This window comes from Onychostoma macrolepis, chromosome 12, assembly GCF_012432095.1.
Source record: "Onychostoma macrolepis isolate SWU-2019 chromosome 12, ASM1243209v1, whole genome shotgun sequence".
In the NCBI taxonomy this organism is placed as follows: domain Eukaryota; kingdom Metazoa; phylum Chordata; class Actinopteri; order Cypriniformes; family Cyprinidae; genus Onychostoma; species Onychostoma macrolepis.
This window is the reverse complement of record NC_081166.1, coordinates 21024910-21043086: the sequence shown is the minus strand read 5'-3', so window position 1 is coordinate 21043086 and position 18177 is coordinate 21024910. Positions and strand designations below refer to the sequence as shown.

Genomic DNA, 18177 nt, shown 5'->3' with positions numbered 1-18177 from the left:
ATAGCTAGTATCTGCTTGGCTCATAACTCAACCCTGCAGTACAAAGTTAACCCATGCCAGATGAGGGAGTGTCTATAAGTTGACACTATTGATTTGCAGAGGGTAGTTTCATGTTTGTTCATTTTGAACAGGACGTTAAAACACCATAATTTATTAGATTTTGTCTTTGTATTCAGTTAACATTCCTTATTAGCCCTGTGTGTCTCATTGTAGCAGCATTGTTTTAATATTGCAGCTGTGCATAATGCAAAAGGGAAATTATGTGAACTCCTGCATAGATAGATAGATAGATAGAAAGAAACTCACCACATTTTATTTGAATATTAACTACTTAGTTCCACATACACAGAGTTTTCTAAATGGTCACATAAATCAAGTATTATGAAATAATGGTCGTGCTGAACTAATTTAGGCACTTCTTACTAAGTTTAACTGATTCTGAGTTGGTAACCTTTTCCATTTAAAATGATACTTCTCAGACACTCCCTTGAACTTAAGATAGCATTGCTGAAAGTTTGGAATTCAGCCCCGGCTGTCCATGAGTTACATAAGTGCCCTGGACCTCAGGAACTCATTACAGTAATGCCCAAAGCAGAGTAGATAGAAATATAGGGACACAGTTAGAAAAAGTCTGAGAGAGAACACTAAAAATCACAAGGATACTGATAATGAGAATGCTGAAAGTCTAGTAGCAAGAAACTTTGGAAAGCAAACAGAACCTGATAACACCTCAGGGAGGTTAAACAAACAACATCTAACTTTAAGACTGAAGTGGTAAAAGCTCAATTAAGAAAATTTATATAAGTGACATTTCAAAAGCAGAGCCTAATTATAAAGGAACAAGACAGGAACACACACTCAGTATCCTTTTAAGAATACTAAAAAGAAAGATTTCAACGAGTGAAAAGGGTGGAAAACCTAAGAAAGCAGGACTGAAAAGAATAAGAGGATATTCCAGAGGACGTTTGTGTGGTGATGGAAAAGGAACAGCTGAGCTATGAAGAAGCCATTTGGAGGGCAGGTGATGCTATTCATCGTTTTCCTCTAATAGATGTCCAGGGTGTCCCTCTCATGAGCACCATTGCTGAATACTGGAAATCAATTTCGGAATTCTGTCCTGACCCATCAGACCTACTCATCTCTACTTACCCCAAAGCAGGTAAAATACAGATAAAAATTTACTTGCTAATCAACCTAAAGTCAAGTGTTTTTTTTTTAATTTTTTTATGTGCAATTATTGTATGACCAGACTACAATGTATAATAAAATGTTTACTTTGCACTCCCTCTTGACAGTGTTTGAGCAATAGATTTAAAGGAACAGTCCAACCCAAATTAAAATTCTGTCATTATTTACACACTCTCATTGTAAATTACTATCATCTCTTATTGAAATACAAATGAAAGATTAAGACAAATTAAAGAATCTGTTTTAGATTGGCTGATTCTATGTCCTGACATAGCATCCCATAAAAAAAACTTTAAAAAAAACTAATGTGAAGTATGTTGTGTTGAGCATTTAATGTGAACTTGATGGCATTAATTTAATGATTAGAATAGTTTACAGTGAGGGGGTTCTGCCAGTCTCTGATCTTATGATCTTAATACTGAGGGTAAAACTATGTCTAACTATGTTAATGTTTAAACCATTTGGGGGTAATGTTATCTATAGGAACCAGGTCTGCTGGAGCTCTCAGATAGGGGTTATTCCCTGTGTCGTCTTTAGACGCTTTGGTTAAGCAGTCATCTCTGAGTCTGTGTGTAAGGGCAACACCTATAAGGACTTACCACTGAATGCCTAAAATTCTTTCATAGCAAAACTATTCTTTATTGGGCAGACAATTAGGTCACCTAAGCAAAATCATCTTTTATACTAAACATTACAGCGCTTCTAATATTGAATCACAGAGTCATCCAGGTCTGCATTTCCCAAAAGCATCGTAAGCTTAAGTACATCGTAGACCCATTGAAACTGGAACTACGATCAATTTAGGCTTACGATGCTTTTGGGAAATGCAGCCCTGAACAGTTCAACAAAATAAAAATTAAAAATTAAACTGAGATGGTTTGACAAAGAAGATGTGTCTTAACATGTTAATATGCGGTGGAGGCTGAAGCGTCTGTGACTTATTCCTGCATAAAGAAATAAGTCTTTTATTTAATCATAAATAAATCACATTTATTTATGTAGCACTATTTAGTTCAGATTGTCAACATTATTAAAAACATGTTAATATTGCACAATTAATCAGTTTCTCCCTTGTCAGGAAGGAGTGCATGCAATTTCACCACTTTTTTTAAATTTGAAATTTGAGCCAGGGTCTCAGAACAATATGAGAGTCTGCCGGACCAAACTCCAGGCATGCTTTCCTAACAAAGTGCTTCCCAGATCAGGCCCACACCTGACACTTTCATCTGGCCTACATACCGCGTGGAATGGCACTTGGGCAGTCCGCTCCTGTTTGCCAGATTTGGGCCACAAGCACAGCCATGAAAATAAATAAAATGATCCAGAACTGGCCCAATCTGGGCAACACTGATTTTAATTCTGGCCCAGATCCAACATCTTGCTTCGGCCCACATACTGTGTAGAATGATGGCAGTTGGGTGGACCACTCCTATTGGCCAGATTTGGACCACAAGCAAGCCATAGGAAGGCCGCATGTCAGCCATGAAAATAAAATAAATCAGAAATGGCCCAGTCTGGGCAATATTGATTTTTAATTCGTGCCCAGATCCAACACCTTGCTCCAACCCACATACCATGTGGAATAAAGGCATTTGGGCAGTCCTGTCCTGTTTGCCAGATTTGAGCCTCAAATAAGTCTTAGCATTGCAATACTCAACATAGCAATACTCAACTTAGCAATACTCAACTTAGCAATACTCAACATATTGTAAAGAGAAATTTCAAAATGTCAAAATGTTCAAATAAGTTCCAGAAATGTTTTCTAATTGGTAAAATCATCCCGACCCAAGTTTTGCACAAGCAGCAATTCAAATGTCATAGATAAATATTCATAGACACATTTCAAGACTTAAAAAAAAAAGTTCTTCACAAGTTTGAACCTAAATGTTTCTCACTCAGACTCTACCTACACAGAAAGTGTGTAAGTGTCACGGCTAACACTGTGTTAAAGAGCGCACGACAAAGATGGGAGGTTATATATCATAAGTCTTTAATCCAACAAGGGTAAAACCAAACACAATGTAGCACAGCAACATTAAATACATGCAGACATAAGACCAGGCAAACTCAAAGTGAACATACAGGAACTTAAGTACTCAGACCAAACAAGGATAATTAACTAGGCACACCTGAACAGAGTAATACAATCAACACAACAAGGGAACCTTGTTACAAAAGGAAAACAAAGCCCAAATTAACAGAAACCGTGACAGGAAGCGCTATCATTATAGTGTACTTTTGTTTTTATGCTGCACAGTACACACATAAAAAAAAAAAAAACGCCATTAAAAGCATGTTTCAAAAATAAATGGCTGAGTTTGTAGCCTCCTTAAGACTCATATCCAGATCACCCTGCATCAGTTAACTGTTGCATCCTACTAAAAGTAGCCAAATTCTATAAGGCCATATTTACAATTTCAAACTTCCATTTCAATTAGCCAGTGTCAAGTGCTACATCCAAACTAGAAGTGGCCCTCATCTCTTTTATAATTTATGGGGCATATTTGCCATGTCAAATGTGGGACAAGTTAGGCTTACACACTGATTAGCTAATGCTGACTGTGCTATATATTTGCCAAAAGTGGCCCAAATTGTTATGAAATATTTGAGCAATATTTTTCATTTTATATGCGAGCCACTTTAGGCTCACAGCCACATTAGCGAGTGCTTACTGTGCCATATCTTTGCCAAAAGTGGCCCAGATACGTTTTAGGATAACTGTGCCACATTTGTGGCATCATATGTGTTGCGTTTTCACTCTTTTAACAGAACACACTCCATTCGGTGTATAATTAACTCTTAATTCTTGTTCACTGCATCACTCAATGCAACCCAGTAATCGCATATAGAGCCCCTAGTGGTGCAGTTTTGCATTACATTTTTTTATAGTAAGCAAGTATTGTATACTTCTCAACACATTTTCCCCCTTACTCAAAGGAATTAAATCCCTTATAAGATCATTACCGTAGTCTGATTTACTCAAACAAAACTTCTCAAATAGCATATTCAAATGAACTCTTATGCATTCAAACAAGTCTATTTCAAATAGACATTTCAAAGGAGCATAATGAAATCTAGCACTTTTATCCTTTTTAACATAACACAGAATAACATTTATCAAACATTTCAGGATTCAGTGTACATTTAAGTTATTTTATTTTATTTTTTAATAACATGGTCAGGACTGCAGATTTCCAGGGTTTACGAGTCATCTCAGCTGCTTGAAGACATTCTTTAAGCACCCTGTTGAATCGTTCAATGGCCCCATTGGCCTGAGGGCGATAAAGACTTGTCTTTATGTGCTTTATTCCTATGGAATGACTTTCCGGACTATTTTCAAAAGCAATTGCAAATTGTATTTTCAATTGCATTTTCCACATGTGGGCGCATAAATTGTGACATAATCAAAAAAGGATTGGAAATCTTGCATTACCGTTTGCATTTTCACTTTCGCGAACGCACAGTGACTGCCACATTTCAAATGAAAAGGCAATGTCTTAAGAGTTATGAGCCTGTCATATTTAAATAGCAATATTAATTACCACATTTGGTTTTTCACTTTCTCTGCGTCGCGCAGGTAACCTGCCAAAACTCAAATGAAATCGCTATTCCTTTTGCATTTGAATTTCCGATGTCTACACGGAAAGCTGTCAATCAATGTGAGGGGGTGGGACTATACTAGGGGGCGTGTTTGTATTGGGAAGTGATGTCACTCACAGACGACCGTGCTGAACGTTTTGATTAATGGAGGTAATCGATGAAAGCTCCGCTAAAGCCAGCTGTCAATCAGGTTGTGCCTGTGTGAACAAACAGACAACCTTCTTGGCACAATACATAATTCTGTCTTTTTTACCCCAAATGCAGGGATTATACCCTGCTAACAGCGGGAGCCACAACGGTACACACAATAGGTCAATATTCACTATTAACAAAACACTTTTCACCTCTCTCAACATCTCTCACTGCTTCTCTCATTCCGATTGACGCAAATGAGTAAACAGACAGTGCAATTCTACACTTATTACAGTACATTTTATTCCTTTCTACACCTGCCTCAATAGTTTGAAAAAAAAAAAAAAAAAGTGCCAATCTATATTTATTTACCCATTTCCACCTATATATATATACTGTGTATATATATATATATATATTTCATATTTTAATCCGTTATGGAGCACATGTCCCGTGGCACCAAAGCGTCGTGCAAGTCTCAAGATCTCTCACTGTTTACAGCCACCCGACACTGCGATTGATGCACATGACTTTTAATATTAACTCACTTTGGCTGTGGCATGTTTTGTGTGAAGACTCATCTAGGGCAGGCAGAGCAGGAGTAGCAGCATTTTCTGTTTTGTTACGTGCATCAATTGGAGTGTAAACAGACTGAGAGATCTTGAGGCAGGTGCTCTATTATAAGATAGGAATAAGATATAGGTGGCAAATAGGTAAATATGTGCAGATTTGCACTGTCTGTTTGTTTATGTGCCTCGATCGGAGTGCAAACAGTAAAAAATCTTGAGGCAGGTGATGCGCTGTCTATTACTACGGAAGTTCTAAGCGGCCATGCATTTTTTTCCCCTTCTTGTTTTCTCCTGATCTCGACATAACAAAAGTTGTTTTCTAGTTATCACGACTTATTTTTCTCACGAACTCAACATAACAAAACTTGTTCTCTAAGTTACTCAACTGCACCAGCAGGCGGCAGTATAGAACTATGGGGAGTTGATACTATATCAACTAAATCTTACTGTACGCGTTTGGGAAAGAGGACCTTTGTGATCGCTATAATTTATGCAGTTCATTACTGACATTTAATTAAACTTATAAATGTTAAATGCTTGAATAAATATGATCATTTTGCTTGGAATTTTATATGTTTTTGTTACGTTATTACTGCTGCACGACTCATCACAGTTTCTCATTTGTGACCCTGGACCACAAAACCAGTCATAATTTTTTTTTTTAAATTGAGATTTATACATCATTGATGTATGGTTTGTTAGGATAGGACAATATTTGGCAGATATACAAAGTTTTGATGTATTTACAGTAGGAAATTTACAAAATATCTTCATGGAACATGATCTCTACTTAATGTCCTAATGATTTTTGGCATGAAATAAAAATCAATAATTTTGACCCATACAATGTATTTTTGGCTATTGCTATAAATATACCCCAGCAACTTAAGAGTGGTTTTGTGATCCAGGGTCACATTTACAACAACGTATTTGTAATGTGCATCTTTCTTATTTTTAATCTTTATTGTTAATAAATATATAAATAAGAAATGTGATTTGCACATGGGTATAATTTAGTTCAGTGATGTTGTAGCCTAATGTTTTGTATTTTCTACATGTGCAGGAAACCATAAGTCTAGAACTGTCTGTTTACTCATTTGTGTCAATCGGAGTGAGAGAAGCAGCGAGAGATGTTGAGACATGTGTAAAGCATTTCGTTAATAGTGAATATTGACCTATTGTGCGTACCGTTGTGGCTCCCACTGTTAGCAGGGGATAATCGCTGCATTTGGAGTAAAAAAGACAGAATTATGCATTGCCAAGAAGGTTGTCTGTTCGTTCACACAGGCACGAACTGATTGGCAGCTGCCTTTAGTGGAGCCTTCACCGATTACCTCCATTAGTGATGTTTTATTAACAAATTTCGGGAGGAGCACGCGCAGATAATTAACACAGCCAATTCATCATCAGCAATCACACCGTCTATCCAATCAGCTCGAGAGAGAACCCCTATAAATAATCAAAGCAGTCTTGCCTCCGTCAGTTCTAGTCTTTCAGCGTTTGGTTTGCTCCTTTGCCATTATATCACAGACCCAATTTTTTATTTTTTTCCTCATCCAAACAACGTGACCCATACTCTAGATTTTGGATCCTCTGCAGCAAATCCGCCGGCCCCAGGATCACTCCTCCTCCGCCAGTCATCGCCGCCGAGCCCCAGGCTCCATCGCAGCCGCCGCTCTGCTCGACCAGCCACAAGAGACAAACGCTGATGAATTCCGACGCTCCGTTCTCGCAGAGAATAAACAAACGGATGTGTACGATCTATTCGTCACCCCGCAAATCAGCCAACCTCACTCCTAAATCCACTCCAGCTGCCAAGTCGGCCAATAGATCGAGGAAAGCCCCGAACTCGTCTCGCTTGACACCACCATTGTCCTGCACAAGACCCGGTTCTCCGCGAGTGTCGGGTCGCAGAAGCAGGCCTTCAATGAGCCTGGGCCGCACCCAGTTCTTACCGCAGCAAAGCCTCACTCACTTCCCGCTCGGTTCTTCCGGCCGCAGCGCCGCATGCAGCTGGGCCCCTAACTTCTGTTTCCAGACGCAAGCGCGTGGCTGCCTCCGCTAGTGGCGCAGGCCACCAGTCTTGCCAAACAATTTTCAGGTAAAATCGCTAAAGGCAGATCATTTGTTGTTAAAGTTGTTAAATGATGTCGCAACATCATCGGATGTTGATGTCATTACGCAATCATGACGCAAGTGCTTAGAATACACACTGAAATTACTCTTATTTTACACCAGCATTTTACCTGTATTTAATTTATTCATTTCATTTTGATAAATGGATAGATAAGTCAGATAATCAACAGTGAAACTTCTCTTTCACTGTTGATCTTAACCAGAAACAAAATGAATCTCAGTGGACCAACAGTAATGATTAACAATCATAAGTACAAACGAAAAAATTAAGGCATACCATAAATAAACAATTATTGAACAATGCAACCTATATGAAGTGCATACTGCTAGGCACCTCCCTCAAAGTGTCTACGTTACCAGCCGATGTGCTGTTTGGCTGGCTAGCTGTTTTCCTTTTGTGTGGTTAAGAGAAAAACGCATGCCTTTTACCATTTTTAAAGGTTTCCAAATAAAAATTTTCAAAATGTATTTTCCTCCCGTTACTCCTAACCCCTTTCCTTTTCAGTTGCCTCCAGCTCTTTTAGCAGACGCTAGCGTGAGGCTGCCTCCGCTAGTGGTACAGACCACAGGCTCTTCAGGATGTCTCAAACTCCACTCCCTCCCCATGAGCTACAGCAGCCGAAGCAAGCGCGTGGCCGCCTCCGCTGGCAACTCAGGCCCACATATCTCACTATTTTCCTGCCACCACTAATAACCCCTTTTTCCTTTTCAGTGACCTCCAGCTTCCATAGCAGACGCTAGTGTGAGGCTGCCTCCGCTAGTGGTGAAGACCCATCCATATCAAAGAAGCTCACCAAACCCTCATCAGCAGGCCCCTTCAACGCCAGTCCATCCCTGTTCACTCGAACCTCGGACCCGCCATAGCCATCCTCTCTAACACCACCAAATCCACCCATAGTGGCTCATCTCCACTTCAACCATCCCAGCAACACCCCGCTCCTGCAGGAGACTTATCTGATTTTTCTCCACTGCAGCAGCAGTACTCGATTCCACAGAAGTCTTCTCTTTTCGGATGCTGTAGCAGTGACCGCTTCCACAGAAGCCTCCTTCTCTTTTCAGATGCCGTAGCAGTGACTGCTCCCGCAGGAGCCTTTTCTATATTCCTCCACTGCCGCAGCAGTGTCTGCTCTCACTGGAGCCCTGTCTGTATTTACCCACTGCTGCAGCAGTGACTGCTCCCACAGAAGCCTCCTTCTCTTTCCAGATGCCGTAGCAGTGACCGCTTCCTCAGAAGCCTCCTTCTCTTTTCAGATGCCGTAGCAGTGACCGCTTCCTCAGAAGCCTCCTTCTCTTTTCAGATGCCGTAGCAGTGACTGCTTCCGCAGGAGCCTTTTCTATATTCCTCCACTGCCGCAGCAGTGTCTGCTCTCACTGGAGCCCTGTCTGTATTTACCCACTGCCGCAGCAGTGACTGCTCCCACAGAAGCCTCCTTCTCTTTCCAGATGTCGCAGCAGTGACCGCTTCCTCAGGAGCCTCCTTCTCTTTTCAGATGTCGCAGCAGTGCTCACTCCCGCAGGACCCTCTATCCCTACTTCCCACTCATCTCTACTTCCCACTGCCGCAGCAGTGCCTGCTCCCGCAGGAGCCTGTATCTCTACTGCCCACTCATCTCTATTTCCCACTGCCGCAGCAGTGCCTGCTCCCGCCGGAGCCCGTATCTCTACTGCCCACTCATCTCTATTTCCCACTGCCGCAGCAGTGCTTGCTCCCGCTGGAGCCTGTATCTCTACTTCCCACTGCCACAGCAGTGCCCACTTCTGCAGAAGCCACATTCTCTTTTCAGATGTTGCAGCAGTGCCCGCTTCCACAGAAGCCACATTCTCTTTTCAGATGTCGCAGCAGTGCCCGCTTCCACAGAAGCCACATTCTCTTTTCAGATGTTGCAGCAGTGTCTGCTCCCGCAGTAGCTAAACTCTCTTCTCTAAAGGCCACAGCAGTGCTGTTACTCAAAGCGACGTCCAGCACCCCACCAACATTAAGCCCTGCCGATTTTGGGGTGTATCAACATGCCAGTTAAAACTGGCCCAGATACGTTTTAGGATAACTAGGCCACATTTGCTGAAACATATGTGGACCACATTTGGTTTACACCCTGATTAGCCTTTGTTGATTGTGCCACATTTTTTCCAAAGGTGGCCTACATTTGGTTGGCACTACTTGGACCATGTTCACTATTTACTACATGGGTCACTTTAGGGTCACATTCAGATTACACATTGCCGTGAACACCGCATCTTTGCCCACTTGGGATGGGAAGATTCCCCGATTCGCTCGGTGGATCGGCATAAAAATTAACAATGCGATGCATCGGTTTAAAAAGTGTTCATCGTTTACAAGTTGCCATTTATATCGCGATGCATCTTTTGAACATATTTGGTTATTATCGGTAAAAACTGATTTATTTATATATAATTACTAGTGGATGAACTATACTTCAGTTATTTAAAAAGTGACCAATAATCTGTGACCAATATTTTATATGCAGATGATTTATATGATTTCTCCTCTCTAAACTCTTTCTCAAGCACGTTCTTTCATCACCGCTGCTGCGTGACTATGACGCATCACAACACCATGGAGACCTGAGGAAAAACTGGGATTAATGTCCAAAACCTGACTTGAAATAACCAGACAAATCAATCGAGGCTAAAGCGGTTCCATAAACGACAAATTAAATTCAAACTAGCTCACTCATTTGTGCACGTTTATTCTAAAGCAGACCTTAATGTCGATCATGAATCAAATCGATCCACCATGGCAAACAGCGAATATATCTGTGCTGTTTAATGCGTTTGAGACGTTGTGTTTTCCTCAGTGCATAACTGACATGTCACAGGTATATTTTTCATCTGTAAATGTTAGAAAGTCATGCTAACATATCTATTTTACTGTCAGGAGTGGGCGAGGCACGCAAGTGAACAAGAGTGTAAAGATCTCATCTCTGCATTGCTGTTCCACTCCTGACCTGCAGGGATGCTCTCCTTAAGCTTATTGGTTATGCTCCCTCCAGACCTGCAGATGGCACTATTGTACCTAATCTTGCTCAGTACTCCCCTCATTCCCTTCACATGTGTTCTATCCTTTATAAGTGTGCTTGTTCCCTGCTATTGTGTTCAGTCTTGAGTCTACGTACTCCAGTCACCAGCTCTCAAGTTAAGTGAACTGTGGCCCTTTATCCGTTGTGATGGTGAAGGGGTCTCGAGCAAAGGTCGTGGTCAGAAATTTCAGGACAGTCTCTATTGTTACTGATGAAGCAAAACCAACTTCTGGCCATTTGCTGAAATAGTCAATCAGGGTTATTGCAAACTTACAGTCAGTAGCTCCCTTCTCGAATTGTCCTACTATATCAATAGCAACATGTTGAAATGGGCCTTTCAGAAACTCCACCAGCTGCATTGGAGCTTTGAACGTTTTGGCCGATTTATCACTGGCCTGGCAGGTCACACACTCAGAAAGGATTGTGTGAACAAGACCATCCATTCGAGGCCACCAATACAGCTCTCTCAGACACTGTTTGGTTTGCACCAGCCCCTGATGTCCCTTGTGTGCCAAGTGGATGAGACGTTCCCGCAGTGCAACAGGAACAATCAAACAATTTCCTCTGAAAATTAATGTAGATTCAACAGCCAGTTCATGTCTAACAGGAAAGTATAGACTTAAGTCACTGGAGACAGACTTTTGCAGTTTAGGAATCAACGGGGAAATCGCGTGGCGGTGGGACATGCTTTTACATCAATGAAAGGTGGTATACAGATGTAACAGTGTTAAAGAAGATGTGCTGTCCCAATCTAGAAGCGCTTTTCAGTAACTGTAAGCCTTTCTACTCGCCGCGGGAGTTTTGCTCGTTCATTCTCGTGAGTGTTTACACTCCACCGCAAGCTCACGTGAGCTCAGCTTTACAGAAACTCGCTGATCAGATCATAGAGACAGAACAACAACACCCAGACTCTGTTTTAATCATTCTCTGGGACTTTAATAAAGCAAATCTCTCCTGTGAACTGCCAAAATACAGACAGCATGTTACAGGTCCCACCAGAGAATGGCCTCATTTAGGACAGTGACGAGTCTGCTTACAGACTGGAGGTTGAGCAGCTGGCATCACATCCAGCACACTCCCTCTTTGAACTGTTGCTGTCTGCTTGACGCTACAGAGCTCTGAGTAGCAGAACGACCAGGCACAGGAACAGTTTCTTCCCTCAGGCAATCCATCTCATGGACACTTGACAATAATTGTGGAACACAGACTATTTATACACTTATACACTTATTTATCTAACACACATACTTAGTCTACATTTCAGTTTGCACATAATATACTTGTACATACAATTGTCAATTTGTATATTGTTATTCCCTATTTACTTGTTCTATTTTTAATTATTTTTATTATCTGTGTTTTTGTACGGTCACTGTCATTCTGTTGCACTGAGGAAGCTTCTGTCACGAAAACAAATTCCTCGTATGTGTAAACATACCTGGCAATAAAGCTCATTCTGATTCTGATTAATTGAACATCAAGTATTGTATACTTCTCAACACAAAAATATGCCAGCCACTTTTTGCTCTCAGCCACATTAGCTAGTGCTTACTGTGCCATATTTTTGTTAAAACTGGCCCAGATACGTTTTAGGATAACTAGGCCACATTTGCTGAAACATATGTGGACCACATTTGGTTTACACCCTGATTAGCCTTTGTCGATTGTGCCACATTTTTTCCAAAGGTGGCCTACATTTGGTTGGCACTACTTGGACCATGTTCACTATTTACTACATGGGTCACTTTAGGGTCACATTCAGATTACACATTGCCGTGAACACCGCATCTTTGCCCACTTGGGATGGGAAGATTCCCCGATTCGCTCGGTGGATCGGCATAAAAATTAACAATGCGATGCATCGGTTTAAAAAGTGTTCATCGTTTACAAGTTGCCATTTATATCGCGATGCATCTTTCGAACATATTTGGTTATTATCGGTAAAAACTGATTTATTTATATATAATTACTAGTGGATGAACTATACTTCAGTTATTTAAAAAGTGACCAATAATCTGTGACCAATATTTTATATGCAGATGATTTATATGATTTCTCCTCTCTAAACTCTTTCTCAAGCACGTTCTTTCATCACCGCTGCTGCGTGACTATGACGCATCACAACACCATGGAGACCTGAGGAAAAACTGGGATTAAAGTCCAAAACCTGACTTGAAATAACCAAACAAATCAATCGAGGCTAAAGCGGTTCCATAAACGACAAATTAAATTCAAACTAGCTCACTCATTTGTGCACGTTTATTCTAAAGCAGACCTTAATGTCGATCATGAATCAAATCGATCCACCATGGCAAACAGCGAATATATCTGTGCTGTTTAATGCGTTTGAGACGTTGTGTTTTCCTCAGTGCATAACTGACATGTCACAGGTATATTTTTCATCTGTAAATGTTAGAAAGTCATGCTAACATATCTATTTTACTGTCAGGAGTGGGCGAGGCACGCAAGTGAACAAGAGTGTAAAGATCTCATCTCTGCACTGCTGTTCCACTCCTGACCTGCAGGGGATGCTCTCCTTAAGCTTATTGGTTATGCTCCCTCCAGACCTGCAGATGGCACTATTGTACCTAATCTTGCTCAGTACTCTCCTCATTAGCCCTCATTCCCTTCACCTGTGTTCTATCCTTTATAAGTGTGCTTGTTCCCTGCTATTGTGTTCAGTCTTGAGTCTACGTACTCCAGTCACCAGCTCTCAAGTTAAGGCTGTGCCTTATTGTACCTTTTTGACCCATTTTTATTTCCCTGTTTGTGGAAGCTCGGCTATCCTGGTTTATTTGTACTTTGTTACCTTGGTTTCTCAAGTAAAGATTATATTTTTATTTTTGGAACACTCAAGTTTCCTGACTTGTTACTCTTCTGCTCTTGGGTTTCAATACTTGGAAGTTAGCTCAGTAGGAAACACAACCCACTTTGAACACCAGAGACCTGGGTTTGAGTCCCGCCTAAGGCAACCTCGTTACAGCAAGACTGAACCATGGAAGGAAACCCAGCAGAAGGAGCTTCACCACCTTCTAAAGTGGACCGTATTTTGGCAGCCTTCACGGATCAAGCAGTAACCATACAGAGTTGTCGGGAAAAGTCAACTCTCGTCCAGGAGGAGGGGGACCAGGGCGAGAATAGGAACCATCCCCTGCTCAGCAACCTCAGGTTTAACGATCCTAGCTACCATCGTCCAGGGCAACCAACTTCAAGTATTTGCCTTTGACTCTGGGAGTTTTATGGACTATGAGATGGCCAAGAAACTTGACATTCAGCCAGTTACCCTCCGGAAACCCCTAAATATCACGGCAGTTGATGGCAGGCCTCTGGGAACAGGAGAAGTCCATGTACTCCACCTTTCCAGCTACAGGTCGGGCAACACCAGGAACAGATACAGTTCTTTCTGATTCATTCTAAGCTTCCTCTAATCCTCGGCTTTCCTTGGCTGACTTTACACAACCCACATATTGATTGGTCCCGAGGGGTTGTTAGAACCTGGGGAACAAACTGCCAAGTTTCTGATAATACCTTCTGCCATTCTTCCAAGCTATTAGAGACTCTTCCAAAACCCTCAGTTGACATCTCCAGGTGGAGATCTGCATCTTTTTCTGAGACCCAATCCAGTCATGGCCATTCCTGAAATGGAGCCAGTCACAACCAAGTCTCTAGCTCATTGTCCCGAGTTATCCCGAGTTCCCCAGGAGTATGCGGACCTCCATGAAGTCTTTAGTAAAGCCCAAGCTGCCACATTACTACCTCATAGATCTTATGACTGTACTATTGAATTGGTTCCTGGTACTTACCCACCACGTGGAAAGCTCTATTCCCTCTCCGGCCCTGAGAGATTGGCAATGGATGAATATCTTAAAGAAGCCCTGTACAATGGATTCATACGTCCATCCACTTCACCTGCGGGGGTGGGTTTTTTCTTTGTTGAAAAGAAGGATGGGGGTCTCCGACCCTGCATGGACTATCGAGGTTTAAACCATATTACCATCAAGAACCGATACCCTCTCCTCGTATGACCACGGCTTTCGAGATCCTGCAAGGGGCTACTGTCTTCACTAAACTTGATTTGCGGAACACTTACTATTTAGTTAGAATCCGTGAGGGGGATGAGTAGAAAACGGCCTTCAACACCCCAACAGGCCACTATGAATACCAGGTAATGCCATTTGGCCTAGTCAATGCCCCAGCTTTCTTCCAAGCCTTTAGTAATGTTCTCAGAGAAATGTTAAATACATTTGTGTTTGTTTATCTGGACAACATTTTGATATTCTCTCGCAATTACCCAGAGCATGTTCAGCATGTCTGGCAGGTCCTGGCCCGGCTACTGAAACAGACTTTATGTGACGTTGGAAAAGAGCGAGTTTCATGTTCCAGAAGTTTCCTTCCTTGGTTTCAGTGAATCAAAGGGCAGCCTTCAGATGGATCCTGGCAAGATACAAGCAGTCTTGGACTGGCCTCGAACAACTTTAGTAAAACGGGTACAGTGCTTTCTGGGCTTTTCCAATTTTTATAGAAGATTCATAAGAAACTTCAGTTCTGTTGCCGAGTCTCTTTCTGCATTGACCAGGAAGTCAGCTAAGCCATTTGTGTGGACCTGCAGAGCAAGCCTTCAACAAACTAAAGTGACTCTTTACGTCTGCCCCAATCCTAAGCCTCCCTGATTCAGAGCTGCCTTTTGTGTTGGAGGTGGATGCCTCAGACGTGGGAGTGGGAGCTGTCTTGTCACAGAAGTAAGAGCAATAAGCTTCACCCATGTGCTTTCTTCTCCTGTCAGCTTACCCCAAAGCAGAGGAATTATGATATTGGAAACGGGAGCTGCTGGCTGTTAAGATGGCTTTGGAGGAGTGGAGGCACTGGCTGGAGGGGGCCAAACACCCATTCCTCATCTGGACAGACCGCAAGAATCTCACTTAGATCCAGGAGGCAAAGAGACTGAATGCCCGACAAGCCCTTTGGGCCCTCTTTATTTTATTTTTTTTAACCGGTTTAACTTTACTCTCTCCTATCGCCCAGGTTCTAAGAATCTCAAGTCAGATGCACTCTCGAGGCAGTTTGAGCCACCAGAAGTGGAGTCCTGTCCAGAACCCATTCTCTCCACTTCTAGAGTGGTTGTTCCCATTCAATGGGATGTTGAAACGGCTGTTAAGAGGGCCCAACTGCAGCAGCCAGGTCCAGGTAATGGCCCTCCAGGGCGCCTCTTCGTTCCTAACCCTCTATGTTCTGAGGTTTTGCAGTGTGCTCCTGCTTCTCTCCCTTCTGGACACCCTGGAACTACGAAAACATGCAAGCTCATCCAGAGGAAGTTCTGGTAGCCTAGATTGCAGAGGGACGTCCGGGACTTTGTTACCGCTTGCTCGGTCTGTGCCCAGAACAAGGAGCCAAGGACCCACCCTCATGGCCTGCTGCACCCGCTGCCCATTCCAAGACGCCCTTGGTCCCACATTTCCATGGACTTCATCACAGGCTTGCCACAGTCTCAAGGAAGTACAGTAATCCTAGTAGTGGTAGACAGATTTTCAAAGGCTTGTCACCTCCTACCTTTGTCCAAGCTCCCCACAGCCAGCCAAACTGCGGAACTATTGATGAGGCATGTGTTCAGGATCCATGGTTTTCCACCGGATATGGTTTCTGATCGGGGTCCACAGTTTACTTCCCGGTTCTGGAATGCATTTGGCAGACTCATTGGATCCTCCATCAGCCTGTCCTCCGGCTTCCACCCCCAGTTAAATGGCCAAACTGAGAGGGTAAATCAAGAGATTGAGAAGACGCTAAGGTGTCTGGTTGCAGACAACCAATCAACATGGAGCTCTCATTTAATATGGGCCGAATTTGCACGTAACACCCTTTACCATTCATCCATAGGCATGTCCCCTTTTGAATGTCAGTATGGTTTCCCTCCCCCTCTATTTCCTGGACAAGAGTCAGAGGTGGATGTTTCAGCTGCCACAAAGCTGTTCCAACAGTGCCGACGTTCCTGGCAAAGAGCTCGTGTTGCCTTGTTGAGGGCTGCCCGACAACAGCGAAGGCAGGCAAACCGTCACCCCCCCCCCACACACACACACACACACACACTACCTTGCATCGTTGATGGCCAGCCAGCTTACACTGTCCGAAGGCTGCTGGATTCTCGACGGGTCCGTGGCAGGGTTCAATATCTTGTGGATTGGGAGGGTTTTGGCCCAGAGGAGCAGTCCTGGGTTCCTGCTCGATATATTTTAGATCCAACTCTCATCTCAGTGTTTCACCGAGCCAAAGGGAACAGTCAGAAGAACGTCAGGGGCCGTTCCTAGGGGAGGGGCTCCTGTAAAGATCTCATCTCTGCACTGCTGTTCCACTCCTGACCTGCAGGGGACGCTCCCCTTAAGCTTATTATATACTGCCTCCAGACCTGCAGATGGCACTATTGTACCTAATCTTGCTCAGTACTCTCCTCATTAGCCCTGATTCCCTACACCAGTGTTCTATCCTTTTATAAGTGTGCTTGTTCCCTGCTTTTGTGTACAGTCTTGAGCCTATGTACTCCAGTCACCAGCTATTTGTACTTTGTTACTTTGGTTTCTCAAGTAAAGATTACAAGATTTGATCTGGGTTCAAGTACCGCCTAAAGGCGACCTCTTTACAGAGAGAGTGCAAACAGACAGTGCAATCGAATAGGAGCGCAATAATTGAGTAAAATACACATTTTGCTAAAATATTTGTTGTTGGACTTTAAATGTGTTAGCATTTTAAACCTACATAGAAGTTTATTTTTATGATAGCAGTGACTGTAAAGGGACTATTGTAATGGGTAAATCAAATGTAAGCTAATACAGTACTAATTACTAAGCTCAAATGAGTTATTTGTGTTTCTTATAGCAGTTAAAATAGTCATTTTCTTTATTTTCATCTTTAATTTAGTTATTTTAATGCTTTAAAGAGCAATTTTAGATTGTAATGTTCTGCAAACTATAAAATGTACAGCTGTCATAAAACCAGAGAGAAAGGCTGCATGGCAAGAAACTTAAAAAAAAAAAGTCAAATAATAGTATGTGAGACAGTGGTAATATCATTGTGTTCCTATTGGTCAGTGTTAGAGGAATTCAGCTTAGCCTGACAGTTAGCCTGCTTTAGACCAGGTTAGTTTCCCAGTAAAATTTGCCGCAGTGACTAAGCTTGATCTAGGCCTGTTTATTTTATTTTTTAACCGGTTTAACTTTACTCTCTCCTATCGCCCAGGTTCTAAGAATCTCAAGTCAGATGCACTCTCGAGGCAGTTTGAGCCACCAGAAGTGGAGTCCTGTCCAGAACCCATTCTCTCCACTTCTAGAGTGGTTGTTCCCATTCAATGGGATGTTGAAACGGCTGTTAAGAGGGCCCAACTGCAGCAGCCAGGTCCAGGTAATGGCCCTCCAGGGCGCCTCTTCGTTCCTAACCCTCTATGTTCTGAGGTTTTGCAGTGTGCTCCTGCTTCTCTCCCTTCTGGACACCCTGGAACTACGAAAACATGCAAGCTCATCCAGAGGAAG

The 18177-nt window shown here is 42.5% G+C and overlaps 1 protein-coding gene across 1 annotated transcript in view; it reads left to right on the top strand.

The window, feature by feature from the left end:
- The first annotated feature begins 548 nt into the window (after positions 1 to 548).
- The window catches only part of sult1st6 (sulfotransferase family 1, cytosolic sulfotransferase 6), a 45948-nt gene continuing 28319 nt past the window's right edge, over positions 549 to 18177 (top strand). The window contains exon 1 of the mRNA XM_058793455.1: positions 549 to 1159. Coding sequence (XP_058649438.1) covers positions 976 to 1159 — 184 coding nt within the window. The 5' untranslated portion in view covers positions 549 to 975. The remainder of the gene's footprint in view (positions 1160 to 18177) is intronic.